This window comes from Cucurbita maxima, unplaced genomic scaffold (genome assembly GCF_002738345.1).
Source record: "Cucurbita maxima cultivar Rimu unplaced genomic scaffold, Cmax_1.0 Cma_Scf00008, whole genome shotgun sequence".
Taxonomy (NCBI): Eukaryota; Viridiplantae; Streptophyta; class Magnoliopsida; order Cucurbitales; family Cucurbitaceae; genus Cucurbita; species Cucurbita maxima.
Genome location: NW_019272024.1, coordinates 2,838,156 through 2,852,234, shown reverse-complemented (window position 1 = coordinate 2,852,234; position 14,079 = coordinate 2,838,156). Strand labels below are relative to the sequence as shown.

At 35.2% G+C, this 14,079-nt stretch overlaps 3 protein-coding genes and 1 long non-coding RNA gene across 7 annotated transcripts; 3 read left to right on the top strand and 1 right to left on the bottom strand.

The window, feature by feature from the left end:
• Window positions 1–698: 698 nt before the first annotated feature.
• Window positions 699–3,190, top strand: LOC111483412 (high mobility group B protein 6-like). Of its 2 annotated transcripts, XM_023129623.1 has the most exons (9): window positions 762–1,184; window positions 1,310–1,432; window positions 1,531–1,802; window positions 1,882–2,053; window positions 2,130–2,300; window positions 2,396–2,493; window positions 2,582–2,666; window positions 2,779–2,892; window positions 2,944–3,190. In XM_023129623.1, exons 1-8 carry the CDS (start codon window positions 762–764, stop codon window positions 2,890–2,892), a joined length of 1,458 nt encoding a protein of 485 aa, XP_022985391.1. In that variant the 3' UTR covers window positions 2,944–3,190. The 2 variants fall into 2 exon arrangements, with proteins under 2 accessions (XP_022985393.1, XP_022985391.1); XM_023129625.1 differs by having other exon boundaries at window positions 699–1,184; window positions 2,779–3,190.
• Window positions 3,191–3,703: 513 nt separating this feature from the next.
• Window positions 3,704–7,355, top strand: LOC111483414 (probable GABA transporter 2). The gene is made up of 7 exons (XM_023129627.1): window positions 3,704–3,895; window positions 4,055–4,285; window positions 4,701–4,798; window positions 5,967–6,153; window positions 6,242–6,372; window positions 6,553–6,789; window positions 6,866–7,355. The coding sequence occupies exons 1-7, from the start codon at window positions 3,823–3,825 to the stop codon at window positions 7,253–7,255; spliced, it is 1,347 nt and encodes a 448-aa protein (XP_022985395.1). The 5' UTR covers window positions 3,704–3,822; the 3' UTR covers window positions 7,256–7,355.
• Window positions 7,356–10,154: 2,799 nt separating this feature from the next.
• LOC111483421 (probable WRKY transcription factor 41) lies at window positions 10,155–12,323 on the bottom strand. 2 transcript variants are annotated; one of them, XM_023129643.1, is made up of 4 exons: window positions 11,834–12,323; window positions 11,581–11,709; window positions 10,946–11,142; window positions 10,785–10,868 (listed from the first exon to the last, which is right to left on the bottom strand). In XM_023129643.1, the coding sequence occupies exons 1-4, from the start codon at window positions 12,154–12,156 to the stop codon at window positions 10,834–10,836; spliced, it is 684 nt and encodes a 227-aa protein (XP_022985411.1). In that variant the 5' UTR covers window positions 12,157–12,323; the 3' UTR covers window positions 10,785–10,833. The 2 variants fall into 2 exon arrangements, with proteins under 2 accessions (XP_022985410.1, XP_022985411.1); XM_023129642.1 differs by having other exon boundaries at window positions 10,155–11,142.
• On the top strand, window positions 11,052–12,876 carry LOC111483440. Of its 2 annotated transcripts, none has more exons than XR_002718364.1 (4): window positions 11,052–11,163; window positions 11,562–11,960; window positions 12,057–12,088; window positions 12,267–12,876. It is a non-coding gene; the product is annotated as an uncharacterized LOC111483440 (long non-coding RNA). The 2 variants fall into 2 exon arrangements; XR_002718363.1 differs by having other exon boundaries at window positions 11,060–11,180.
• Window positions 12,877–14,079: the final 1,203 nt, after the last annotated feature.

Below are 14,079 nucleotides of genomic sequence, written 5' to 3'. Positions count from 1 at the left end.
CACCGTAGTATTCCGCATTTAAATATATAAATAAATAAATATATAATGATTTTGTACCTTATTGCAGATTATTTGTATACTTTGGTCAATAAGTGTCGATCCATCTTATTTAATTGTAAAAAAAAACACTTAATAATTCTTTTTAACTAAAATAAAATTTCTTAATAAGAATTGAAATAATTTCTATAATTTAACCTATGTTATTAATACGTTACAAAACAATGATAAAAAATTATCAAATATAAAAACGTATGTTCTTAACACGTAACAAAAAATGATAAAAAAAATTATTAAATAAAATCAAAGTTTAACGATGGTATTGGTTTTTATTATATTTTTTAAATAAAATTTATTTATTTAAATTTTAAGGTAAAATTAATTATATAAAATATATATAATCATTTTCTATTCACAGAAATAATTCTATATTCATCGTCTTTCTTTAATATATTTATTTACAGTTTCGTGTATGAAATGCTTGCTCCCTTCATTTTTCCGGAAAAATAAAGGAATTTTGGTATATATATATATATATATATATATATATTATATAACCTTCATCAACCAACGGTCAAATCGGATTTCAAAACAAGTCTTCAATCTGAATAATTAATTTTAATTTTGAAAAGAAAAAGAAAAAAGATCCGACCGTTGAGCTTCACCTCTCTAGATAAAAGGGACCCTCTTCATTACAGAATTCCTACAATACGCCTCAAGCCCTCCCCTGCTCTCTGCTCTGCTCCTGTTCCCATCTATCTCCGATGGCTTCCACTGCTGAAATTCCGAAAACAAAGAAACCCAGGAACAGCCGGAAGGCTCTGAAGGACAAAAACTCTACACCGGAGGAGCCACAATCTGAATCCTCCATGGTTACCAAAGTAACACAGCCATCGGAAGAGGAGATCCTCCTATCTCAGAATCAATCTTCGGCTAAGAAATCTAAATCCAAAGCTGCGCCGAAGAAGCAGCCGGCGAAGCAGTCCTTCGACAAAGAGTTGCAGGAAATGCAGGAAATGCTTCAACAGATGAGGCTCGATAAGGAGAAGACTGAGGAGCTTTTGAAAGCCAAAGATGAGATGCTTAAGCAGAAGGATGAAGAACTTAAGACGAGAGATGTAGAGCAGGAAAAGCTCCAGATCGAATTGAAGAAGTTGCAGAAGTTGAAGGAGTTCAAACCTATTATGGTTCGTTTCTTAATCTCTTGTGTTTCTTTCAGATACTTGCTTACTGAGAAGAACTGAACAAGAAATGGATCGTCGTATCTTTAGGTTTTCGTTTCTAATTGTTGAAAATTTTTCTTCTGAATCAGAACTTCCCTATGATTCAAATTCTGAAAGATAAGGAACAAAAGAAGAAAGAGAAGAAGAAGTGCGCGGAAAAGAAGAGGCCATCTCCACCTTACATCTTATGGTGCAAAGATCAATGGAACGAGGTAGATTATACTGCTGATAATTCATGGTTATGATACCTGTTAACTGTTAAGCAATTGCTCGTGAATTTCATGTTTACGGATTTTATCCTCTGATTCAGATCAAGAAGGAGAATCCAGAGGCAGAGTTCAAGGAGATCTCGAACATTTTGGGGGCGAAGTGGAAGAATGTCACAGCAGATGAGAAGAAGCCATATGAGGAGAGGTATCAGGCTGAAAAACAAGCCTATTTGCAAGTCACTTCTAAAGAGAAGCGTGAAAGTGAGGCGATGAAGCTGTTAGAAGAGGAGCAGAAGCAGAAGACAGCCATGGAGCTGCTTGATCAATACCTTCAATTCAAAGGGGAAGCCGAGAAAGAGAACAAGAAGAAGAAGTAAGAACCACATTCACTCTATCTTCACACTATGTTAATTTTCAAGTGCCTTGCAGATGTTTGATAAAATGCCCCTTAGGAAAGAGAAGGATCCATTGAAGCCCAAGCATCCCATGTCTGCATTCTTTCTCTTTTCAAATGAGAGGCGTGCATCCCTTCTTGCCGAAAACAAGAATGTTCTAGAGGTAGCGAAGATAACAGGTGAGGAGTGGAAGAACATGACAGAGGAACAGAGAGGTCCTTACGAAGAGGTTAGCACACTTACCAAAAACAGATTCCTTCTTCATATTTTCATCCAAGATCGATATAACTCTTGAGAATTTGCAGATGGCGAGGAAGAACAAGGAAAAATACATGCAGGAAATGGAAATATACAAGCATCAAAAGGAGGAGGAAGCAGCAATCCTCAAGAAGGAAGAGGAAGAACAAATGAAGCTTCATAAACATGAAGCTCTGCTGTTGCTAAAGAAGAAAGAGAAAACCGAGACTATTATAAAGGTAGAAGAAGATGATTTTTTACTTTTTCCGTCATAATATCCCTGGATTAGCCATTGACATGAGTTTCTGGATGTGTGATAACAAACAAAAAACAGAAAACAAAAGAGGAGCGGCAGAAGAAGAAGAAGGAAGGGAAGAAGAGTGTTGATCCTAACAAGCCCAAGAAGCCTGCATCCTCTTACATCCTGTTCAGGTTGAACAAACTAAATCAACCCTTTCTAAATTGCTGCATTTCAAGAGGTTTTTATATATACTGAGCTGGTTTCTTGTATGAACTGCAGCAAAGAAGCAAGGAAAAGTGTAATGGAGGAGAGGCCAGGAGCCAACAATTCCACAGTGAATGCACTGATTTCAGTGAAATGGAAGGTTTGGACTTAAATGATTCAAATATTTTTGTTGTTTTATAAACATTTTGTTTGGAAATCTGGGTGTGCTGAGTATAATGGTCTGTTCTTTTGATTTGGTTCGGGGTGAACAGGAACTAAGTGAAGGGGAGAGGAAGATGTGGAATGAGAAAGCTGCAGAAGCCATGGATGCTTACAGAAAGGAAGTGGAGGAATACAACAAAACTGTTGGTGAAATGAAGGGCTGAAGAAATCTAATTGGTTCAGTTCTTCACGGTTCAAATGTTATTTGAACAGAGTCAGTTCCTAACAATGACTTGTTTTGATTAGTTGCTGCTAATCTTGTCTTCCTTCTCTGATTAGTTTGTTGGATTATTTTATTTTATTCTATTCTATGTTCTTGATTTCTCGAGCTCTTCCGCTGATGTTTTTAACACAATTTTTAGTGTTTAACACTCGCACACACTCTTCCGCTTCTGTAATGAATGTTGAACACAATTCTTAGCGGTTAACACTCGCACACACTCGGTAGAATTTATTATTGCCCTCCGATTCTTGGAAGAGTATTTAATGATTTGTTTATTAAAATAATTGGTTATTTTTATGTTTAAAATATCTAATATGTTACTATTTTTTTAAAAATCAATTTAAAAAAAAAATGTAAAACCATGTTCCAGCATCATGGAGCATGTGCCTGGGTGGATAAACAATTAGAGCTAGTTGTTATTTTATTGACAAAAAAAAAAATAAATAAATAAATAAATAAACAACAAATTTATATATATTTCAAAACTAAAAAAAGTCGTTAAAACTGTGTTGGTTAGGGAATTTTGAAATTAAACAAGAATAGATACATATTTAGAAATCAAGTTAAAGCTTGTGAATCTAATTATGATATGTTTTTTTTAGAGTTTATGTAAATACTTTAATGAAAAATTTAAGAATTTGCTTTGTTGATTAAATAATTGTGATAAAATAAATAAGTTGCTGTCATTCTTTATCTACGCAACAATAATATTAATTAAATAAATAGATATTTTTAAAGCAAACAAGACATCGTTATTACGAAATTGTTTGACTTAATTCGATCTTTAATCATTCGCCAGTTCCGGCATTTTTCAATATCGTTTTGCCTCTCTTACCGTACCGGACGCCGCACGCCGACAGCGACAACTACGATGGGGATTCAGCTTCCGGTCACCGAAGACCGAATCTCCGACGCCGGAGCATCATTCGTCCTCCAATCCAAAGGTAACGCTAAGTAGAAGAAGGAGTGATATGTTGAGAAGAGAGATTTTGCGATCGTCTCTGTTTTCTTCAAAATTTCGATTCTCTGGAACAATTGAGAACAACAAACTGAGTTTTATTTTATTATGAGTTTTGTTTCCTTGGATTGACGAATAAAAACAGGGGAATGGTGGCATGTGGGATTCCATTTGACGACGGCGATTGTCGGACCGACGATTCTAACGCTGCCGTACGCGTTCAGAGGATTAGGTTGGGGATTAGGGTTTTTCTGCTTGACGATTATGGCAGTTGTGACTTTCTACTCGTATTTCCTCATGTCGAAGGTTCTCGATAACTGCGAGAAGGCCGGTCGCCGTCACATCCGATTCCGGGAACTCGCCGCCGACGTATTAGGTATCGATTCTAAGAATATCGCTTTCAATTTTCTGCCTCGAAATTCTCTGTTCTAAAAAACGTATAATACTTCAAAACTCGTAATAATTTGTTTTTATTATACCATTTAGTGTTATATAATTAAATATATGTCATACTTTTATTTATTTATTTACATTAAAAAATTACTTAATAATCAAATTCTAATATAGCCAAGTGGATCAACCATTGAGATCTTTTGGTTTTAATCCACGCGGAGATGCATACACCATAAGCCTTGAGAGACGGTATGAGTATCACAAATTTGTCAGTTTCTTATAGCGCGCCGCGCCGCGACCCCACGGACCAAAATTGTTCCACCATACCTACTATTTATTGATCTCTGTCTCCCTATAAATGGGTCGTATTTTGGATCTTGATTTTGAACTTTGAACAGGATCTGGATGGATGTTTTACTTTGTAATATTCATCCAAACCGCGATCAATACTGGAGTCGGAATTGGAGCGATCTTGCTTTCCGGGCAGTGCCTTCAGGTATCTCATTCTTACAAGCTTCGCCCACTGATTTGCAGTTCATTCTGTTGTTTAGTTACCGTTTTTATGCTGTGTGGTTGATGAATAGATACACTCTAAGTACGTACTGCTGATTAGTGTGAAATGTTGACCCAATAAAAGCATGTGAAAGTTTTGTTGATCTTCTTTTTCTCCACTTTTGGGTCGTAGTCGTCTATTTATTAGGTGGGTGGTGGCTAACTTTTTCTAGTTGGCCTTCAAATTCATTCAGACTTGTCAAATTGTTTTCACACTTGTTAATTGTTACATTTTGATTTTTAAACATTTTGAACATTCCCTTGGCTTATATACTTGTAATGGCCCAAAGTTAACCGATATTGTCTTCTTTGGCTTTAGCTTTTCCTTTCGAGCTTTTCTCAAGTTTTTTAAAACGCGTCTGCTAGGGAAAGGTTTCCACACTTTTATGAAGAGTGTGTCGTTCTCCTCCCCAACCAATGTGGGATCTCACAATTCACCCCCTTATAAAAGGGTGTTTCGTTCTCTCCCTAACCGATGTGGGATCTCACACCCCCCTTCAGGGTCTAACGTCCTCGTTCCTTTACCCAATCGATGTGGGACCACCACCAAATCCACCCCCTTCCAATCGATGTGGGACCACCACCAAATCCACCCCCTTCTAATCAATGTGGGACCACCACTAAATCCACCCCCTTCTAATCAATGTGGGACCACCACCAAATCCACCCCTTTGGGGCCCAGCGTCCTTACTGACAAACCGCCTCGTGTCTACCCCCTTCGGGGAATAGCCTACTCGCTGGCACATCGCCTAGAGTCTAGCTTTGATACCATTTGTAATGGCTCAAGTCCAACGCTAGCAGATATTGTCCTTTTTGGGCTTTCCCTTTAGGGCTTTCCCTCAAAAAACACGTATGCTAGGGAAAAGTTTCCACACCCTCATATAAAAGATGTTTCATTCTACTCCCCAACCGATGTGGGATTTCACAATATGGGTCAAACTGAATTGATTGTGAGAGTTTAGGAGCTATTTAAGACTGGATTTAATATGAACTTAGAATGTGTGGACAACATGTTTGTAGGATCACTTTTCTTTTTTTGTTTTCTGCTGAAATATGAAAGAAGAAAGGAAAGATTGATATGGTTCTTGTTTACTGTTGGGGATGACATACAGATAATATATTCAAACCTTTTCCCAAATGGATCCATGAAACTGTACGAGTTCATAGCGATAGTAACAGGAGTGATGATCATTCTGTCTCAGCTTCCAACCTTCCACTCTCTTAGACATGTCAGTCTAGCTTCTCTGCTTCTCAGCTTGGGCTACGCCTTTCTTATTGTTGCTGCTTGTATCATTGCAGGTACTATTTATTACCATTGCTTTAACATCCCACGAGTTTTGAAATTTGATGTCCATGGTTGTTTTTTTCTTCTTTTGTGTTATTGAAGCAATGAGCAAAGAAGCTCCAGAAAGGGAGTATAGCTTAGAATCATCACCAAAATCAAGGGTCTTCAGCGCCTTCACATCCATCTCCATTTTAGCAGCCATTTTTGGGAACGGAATCCTTCCTGAAATCCAAGTAAAATACAACCTTAATTAACGCAACTTCGTTTAAATAAGATTGGTTGACATAATAACGACCTTAATATTCTATACAGTTATATTAATATCGCGTATATCTTCAAATTTGTACACATAAGTTATGAAGACATTGGAAATGCTGCAATGAGCATGTTCAAATCTCTATATCTGTGAACAGGCAACTCTAGCAGCTCCAGCGAGTGGGAAGATGGTGAAAGGGCTTTTGATGTGTTACAGTGTGATATTTGTAACTTTCTACGCCATTGCAGCATCTGGATATTGGGTGTTTGGAAACAGGGCAACCTCCAATATTTTGCTGAGCCTGACGCCGGACACTGGACCTCCATTGGCTCCCGCTTGGATTCTTGGGCTCGCTGTCATCTTTGTTCTTCTTCAACTCCTCGCCATTGGACTGGTCAGTGCTCACCTCTCATAATTGCTGCTTATGTTTAACTATGAATGATACATGGATAGTGGTGGAAAACGGGCAGGTTTATTCACAAGTGGCATACGAAATAATGGAGAAGCAATCAGCTGACGTGAAGAAAGGAATGTTTTCCAAAAGGAACCTTATTCCAAGGCTCATTCTTCGCTCAATATACATGATCATCTGTGGCTTTTTTGCTGCTATGCTTCCATTCTTTGGTGACATTAGTGCCGTGGTGGGTGCTATTTGCTTCATTCCTCTTGATTTCATTCTACCAATGCTTCTCTATAACATCACCCACAATCCTCCCAAATCCTCCCTCACCTATTCTATCAACCTCGCCATTATTGTCGTCTTCACCGGCGTTGGACTCTTGGGTTCGTTCTCTTCTATACGAAAGCTCATTCTTGATGCTTCCAAGTTCAAGCTCTTTAGTAATGATGTTGTCGATTGATCTAAAAAAATACCTCTAAATTTTGTACCCAATTTAAAAATACTCTTAAAATTTCTTAAATGTAAGAATATCAAAAAATAATTAAAAATATTTGAGAGCATACTTACCTACACGTACTTACACATGAGAAACGGAAAAAAATGACGAAAAAACCATGGAAAATGGGAAAGAAAATATCATTTAAACGTAAATAAATATAACTCTTAAATCTTTCTACTCTGGATAATAATTCGATCTCCACCCTCTATTGTTGAACTAAAAAATTAATAGCGCATTCAAATCTTTTCTTTTCGTGTCTAGGATACTACAAAATAAAATGAATAATGGAGGGTTATACGCTCTCAGTCCTCTTTGACTATTTTCTTACCATTTGTTCTCGGGATATCTTTGAGTTATCAACCTGAACATGATTCAACTAATTAATCTAACATCGTTCTTTTTTAAAAGAAAAATTATTTTTTTTTCATAGAAAAAACGAGTAAAAATGGGGGAAAACCCCAAATATATAAACAAAAAATTAAAACGATAGCGTTGGGATTAAGATGAACTAATGTGTAAGATATGTAAGGGAAAAATTTGTATGGCTATTATGGCATGGGCGTGAACCATAATGGAAAGTGGCCTCTTCTTTAAACCATTCCCTTTCATACTATCAATGGCTCACTTATCCTCCGACACCCGAGCTCCGCTCCCCCTCCTTGCGTTTCCATGCCCATGTCCAAGCCTTCTTCCAAGTTATCTCGCTCGCTTTCCAAAATACTCCGGTCGCTTTTCCGATCGAAACCCAACTCAAATAGCTCCATTTTTCTGACTCGAGATCAACTCAAAGATGGGTTTTATGTCTTCTATGAAGTCGGGTCGCTCTCGACCATCCCTGAGGTCCCCGAGGCTGACTTTGGAGCCGGTCTTTCGCCGGAGATTAGCTCTTTGGTGAAGAAGACGGCTTCCGAGAGGTTCATGCCTAACTCCCTCAGCATCTCATGTGCTTTGAATATTTGAATATCTAGATTATATTTATTAGAAATTATTTGTGTAATAATTATGTTCCTATGTACTCTTTTTTCCTTTTTTTTTTCTTGTAATTTTTTTTTTTAATGTTTAGGGATGTTTTGCTTTAAGCTTGCATAAATTTGAATATCAATGATAGAAGTTCGTTTATAATTTTTATTATTCAAATAAAAATTAATAGGGTGTTTTTTTTTGTTAAAGAATATTTTAAAATTATTTTATTTTGACGATTAACATTTTATGTTTTAATTTTAATAAAATATAACTCTTTCATAGTAATCTTTAAATTTAAAACTTACTTAATTCATATTATTTAATAAATAGTTACAAGAAATTACTAAATAAAATGTGGAAATAGTAACGATGGAGAACTTTACTAAAATTACTATTTTATATTCACACATCATCATTTTCATAATCGATGCAATATGTATATATATAGCCGTGTTTAATTTTCCTATAATTAGAGATTCAAATTTCTCCATAAAAAATAAAAGAAAATTTCTATCCAAAGGCCAATTTTTAAAGCTCAAACAATAATTATTAAAATATTTATTAACATCTTTTCCCTATATTGCATTAAAAATAAACGGTTTTATTATTTTTTTGGAAGAAAAATTTTGAGCGTAATTATAAGAAAATTACCTCTAAATATCTTGAAAATATATTCACGTAAAATTAGTGTTTTATTTTATTTGATAAAATTAATTTCAAACTTACAATAGAATATTAATTTTGATATTTATTAAAATTTATATACTAAATTTAGAAATTTATAAGTATAAAAATAGAAATGAAATTAGTAACTGTGTTACTCTTAAAATTATCATTAATATCCTTAAATTTTCAAACTTTAATACTTTTAAAATTGAAAAGGAAAAAAAAAAAAGGATAATTTATGATATGCGGTTCCATTCATATTTTAACGATAAAACTTTTTAAAATTTTTTTATAAAGGTATGTTACATTTAAAAATTTACGGGTACTTATTAAATATAATATTAGAGATAAAAATATTTTAATTTTTTTTTTTAATTTAAGGTATTTATAGACGGTAAGAATTTTCATCTAAATTTTTTTTTTTTTTTTTATAATTTTGATATTTATTAAAACTTTAAAAAGTTTTTAGTAAGTTTAAAGGTTTTTGTTATTTTTGTCTTTATTTTATTTAAACAAATTCGTGAAATTGCCCTTTTTTTTGTCCTAATATATATTATAGATATAGATAAATCAGCGCGCAAAACCCTGAAATAAAAGGGCTAAAGATTTTGTAGCAGGTGAAGGCGCGAACAAGAAATTGATAGTTGAGATGGTGAAGGCTATGGCTGGCGACTTTGGACGAAGACACGGTTTGTTCAGCTCGGAACTACACCGCCAACAGATTAGCCACCGATTCGGTGGCCGGAACCCTCGCCATCTTCGATTCTCCTGACCCTTCTTCCTCATCGGCGTCCTTAACTCGCACCTCAAACTTCAAGGTTTTTGAGTTTCATTTCTCTGTTTCTATTTTAGTTGAACTTCATCGTCTTAGGTCGAATTAACGGTTGCTTAGAGATAAGCTTACGTTTTTTGAACGGTTACTAGTCTACACTTCGAAACTCGGCTGCACTGTAAATTTTTGGAGATACATCAATAATGTTACCAATTTCCTGCCTCGATTATGTTTAGTATGTAAGCTGCGTGTTCGTCAGGAAAGAGAGAGAGGAAAATAAGAGAATGAGGAGTGAATTATTGGGGGTGAAGGAGTGAAATTGAGTTCATGACGGCTAAGAGGATAGAAGTGTTGATATGAGCATCGTTTCATGCTTTGCCGGAAATTGAGTCTTATTTTACCTTCTTACAGAGTAGAATAACTAATTCAAAGCTAGTAGAGGCAAAACCGAGGGGAAGATTCAAAGCCAACAAGGAAGTAGATGTCATCTCACTCAATCTACGAATATAAATAGTAACTTTCTTAGATTATAGAAAATGCACGATACACTACAAGGATATATTTTTCAATTACTATTATTGTTATGGAGCTTCCTAATTTTAAACAAGATGTGCAATGCTTAGTCTAATATTGATGCAATCAATTGGGAAGAAAACTAATAAATGAACCAAAAATCAACCTGCTCATTATATTACTAATCACCCTGCTTTGCTGACATTTTAGAAAATGAAATCTGGGTAGAGAGAACCTTCCTTTCTTCTGTCTTAGTGTATGATTGAATATTCTGTGGGGTTTGTTATTCGCCAGGATGCAATTTTATTCTCATGCCTCCGTGGTTTAGTAGAAAAATTCTGGGGAATTAAATGGGAAATTTGGGTTGATCTGCTCTGAATCAAATGGAAAATCCCAATCCAGGATAGGGGATTTGGTAGCTGAACTGTTGGCTGAGAAAATCTCATGAACATCAGGTTCTGGATGTTGTACATTATGAGCCCCTCCGACATCGCTCCTATGGCATGGGGATGGAGTGAAGTAGTTCGAGTCAGCTGTGGTTGGGGATATAAATGGCTGAGTATAGCTTCCCAAGGCGCTGTGAGTATCGATGGCTAAATGTGAAAAGCCACCATTTACAATGTCCTTACATCCTGCAGAAGTTGAGCCGAAGCAGAAGCTAGATGCCTTGCTTTCGAGCTTTTCAATGTTCTCAATAGTTTGATTACTGAATAAGTTCTCTTGCGAAAGCTGCAGCTGATGATGGTCGTGGTCATTTTCCTTCTTTTCTTGTATTTTTGGTGAATGACATGATTGGGCTAAATAGTTTCCTTGGGAACAAGTGTGCTTTCCTCGATAGGTAATGTCAAACACAGAATGATCTTCATCTGATCTCTGCACTTGCTTTATTGCCCAACAATTCTGTGTATTGCGGAAAGTGCATCTATAGTAGCTTCTGCAAGTATACAACAAACAGGTATTAGATTTATTGATGTGAAACAGTAATAAGATTATGATTATAGTTCTACAATATATTTTGGTATGGAAAATTGGATTCTTGTATTTTATTTGGTTCGGTTTCATGATAATCTTTTCTTTATTTCTTTTAAGTTAGCTTTAAAGAAAGTGGACTTTGACTTTGAATTTTTAGTCGCCGACGTTTCCTCCTTTTTTATGTCAAATTCCTTGTAGTTTCTTCTGGTTTTCCTTCATAGGGCCAATTGCATTCCTCCATTACAAGAACATCAAAATTTAAGATCTCCCCTCCCCCTAGCATTTTTGTATACATACTGAAGCAATGATATTTGTTTAAAATATTACTGTGGGGTATTAGAATATATGTTACCGTGTATGCTTTGCATGTTTTTCGAGCAGGAAGGAGAAGTCATCTCACCTGGGAAATGTTGCACCAAGTATGTCCTTTTGGCCATATTTTCTCCAGCTATAACCATCCTCATGGGGTCCGTCGAATCCCGTCTCGGAGTTCACTTTCACTTGTTCTGTCCATCTGGGCTGTGTCTTTCTGTAATCACAGAATCATAAAGGTGTTTTTATTTGTTTCCAAAAATTAAACTCGTTTACTAAGTAACCTCATATTTGTTCTAAGGTTGACTTTGAAAAGCTGGAAAGAAAATTCTTAAATTCACCTCTTCTTTGATTCTTTTCTGGGGTCCTGAGGGTCCTTGAGGCCTTTACCAGAGTCATCACTAGAAAGACTTCCATTAACAGAAATTGGAGAACCTGGCAAAGCAAAAGCTGCTTCTACCATTTGAGGTTGACTCATCGGTCCATTCCATTTCAGTATCGAAAGAGCCTTCTCATATGAAGATATAATCCCATGTACTAATGATCCTCTGCTTTCTTCTGCAGATGCTGAACTCAACTCTGCTTTCAACTGCTTGGTAAGCTCCATCCCCTGAATTAGCTCGCCAATGAGTGACTTTTGATCCCAGCTCCACCCACTTTCCATTTTCAATTCCTCTCAGTTTCATAAAACGAACTGAACCACCCTACCCTACCACTGTGCTAGTTCATGGTAGGAAGAACAAGAGCTCAGTGCATTTCAGTTTGGATTTGTAGGTAAGTCAAGAAGCAGAAGCTAGAGGAAATGGAAGACCCAAATGGTAAAGAATCAGAGACAACAAACATGGAAGTAGCCAGATGAGGTAATTTGGTTAACTGGGTATATTTGTGTTTATTTAAAACTGAACTGAGAGGAGAAGAAGAAGAAGAAGAATGCTTTGGTTTTAAGAAGAACGGATCTTGGTTTTATACAAGTTCAAAAAGGAAGACAACTTTATTTCAGTTTTCTTAAAAGAAAATGTTGTTGAACAGTTAGAAGTTGGGGAAACTTTGACTGAGACAGCCCCCTCAGTTGCTTTCTGGTCTTTGGTCATTGGCTGAGTGGAGACTAAGATTAGTGTGGAAGTCCAAGTTCTAAAGCTGACCAAGTCCACTTCCACTTCATAATTTAACTTCCAAAAGGGTTTCTGTTTCTCTCTCTAGATCCTACGGCTGTGATTTGTTGAGAATGAAAATTTCATAATTGAGATAGTGAGACAAGTGGAAAGTCAGAGTTCAAGCTTGGAGAGTAGACTAAGAATTTTCAAACCTTTCGTCCGCGTTGTGGTATAGTAAACAACTGCTTTTCATCTTTATTATTATTATTATTATTATTCTCATTTTTTTTTTAAATCTCTAAAGCTTATGATTGTGAGTGGACAGCTCTTTTCATGCTACGTTTTTGTTCTCTTACTGATAGATTAAATCTTAGACCTTAGTATTAGAAAAACTTGGTCAAAATTAATGATTTCTGTGTGCATATTTGTTTTACTAAATATTGTAATTTGGTCATTCTGGTTGGGCTTGATTATTTTTATCTGATACGACGTCATAATAGTAAGGTGATGTGATGTAATTGAAATTGCTACATTAAATTTCATATTTAATTTTTAGTTAGTGTCTTTTTGGTTAATCACATATTTAATTTATGTGTCGGGTTCTTTATCTTATGTATTCTTGACACGAGGGATGAAATTCTTATTCTCAGGTAAATTGACTTGTTGATCTTGTAAGTTGGATCAAAGTTTGAAGTCGTGAGTGTTTAAAAGGTATTTTCATCGTGTGTTAAAGTCAGGCATTTAAAGAAATTTTGGTTGGTCTTTAAATTTTATGATATTCAAATCGCTTTCCTTTCAAAAAGTCTTCAGCCTTTTGATCTTTGTAAGTCTTCACATTGCTTTTAAATGTGTTTGTGTGTGTTGATGAACGAATTCAAATATTATGACTCAATTTGACTAAACTAGGCTTATTTGATTATTATTGTCTTTTCATTGTTGTTCACCCATCCAACCAAATTCCAACATTGAAATGATCAAAACTTGTCACTTTATTTAAATTTCAAAATATGACTCTTCATAGTAGAGATTAAAGCTAACCACAATTTAAATGGTAATTGCCAGATTACTTGTAAAATAAGTTGTCAAACCAACTAAGATTAACTGTCTTAGTCGTTAGTCGTTGCAATGCTTATATAAGTTTAGGTAAACTTGTCAAGCTTCTTGGTAGTTGAGTTTGTCTCAAACAATTTTAAATGTCTTAAATTTTGTTTGTTGTATCATTCAGTTTAATGGTACTAATTCACCAATTAACTTTTTTTAAAACTAATATAAAATATTAATAAACTCATTAATTTTAATAAAATAAAATAATAATTTTCACCGATGCATGTATTAGCTATTGCATAATTTTGTTAAAATTCATAAAGTTTCATAAATAAATAAAAATATATATCTCTAATATCATTGTTTTAGCATTTTCTAAATTTCATATTATAAATATGTTTCATAGTTCATTAAACGGAGAAGATTTTTTTTCCCCTAAAAAGTTATTT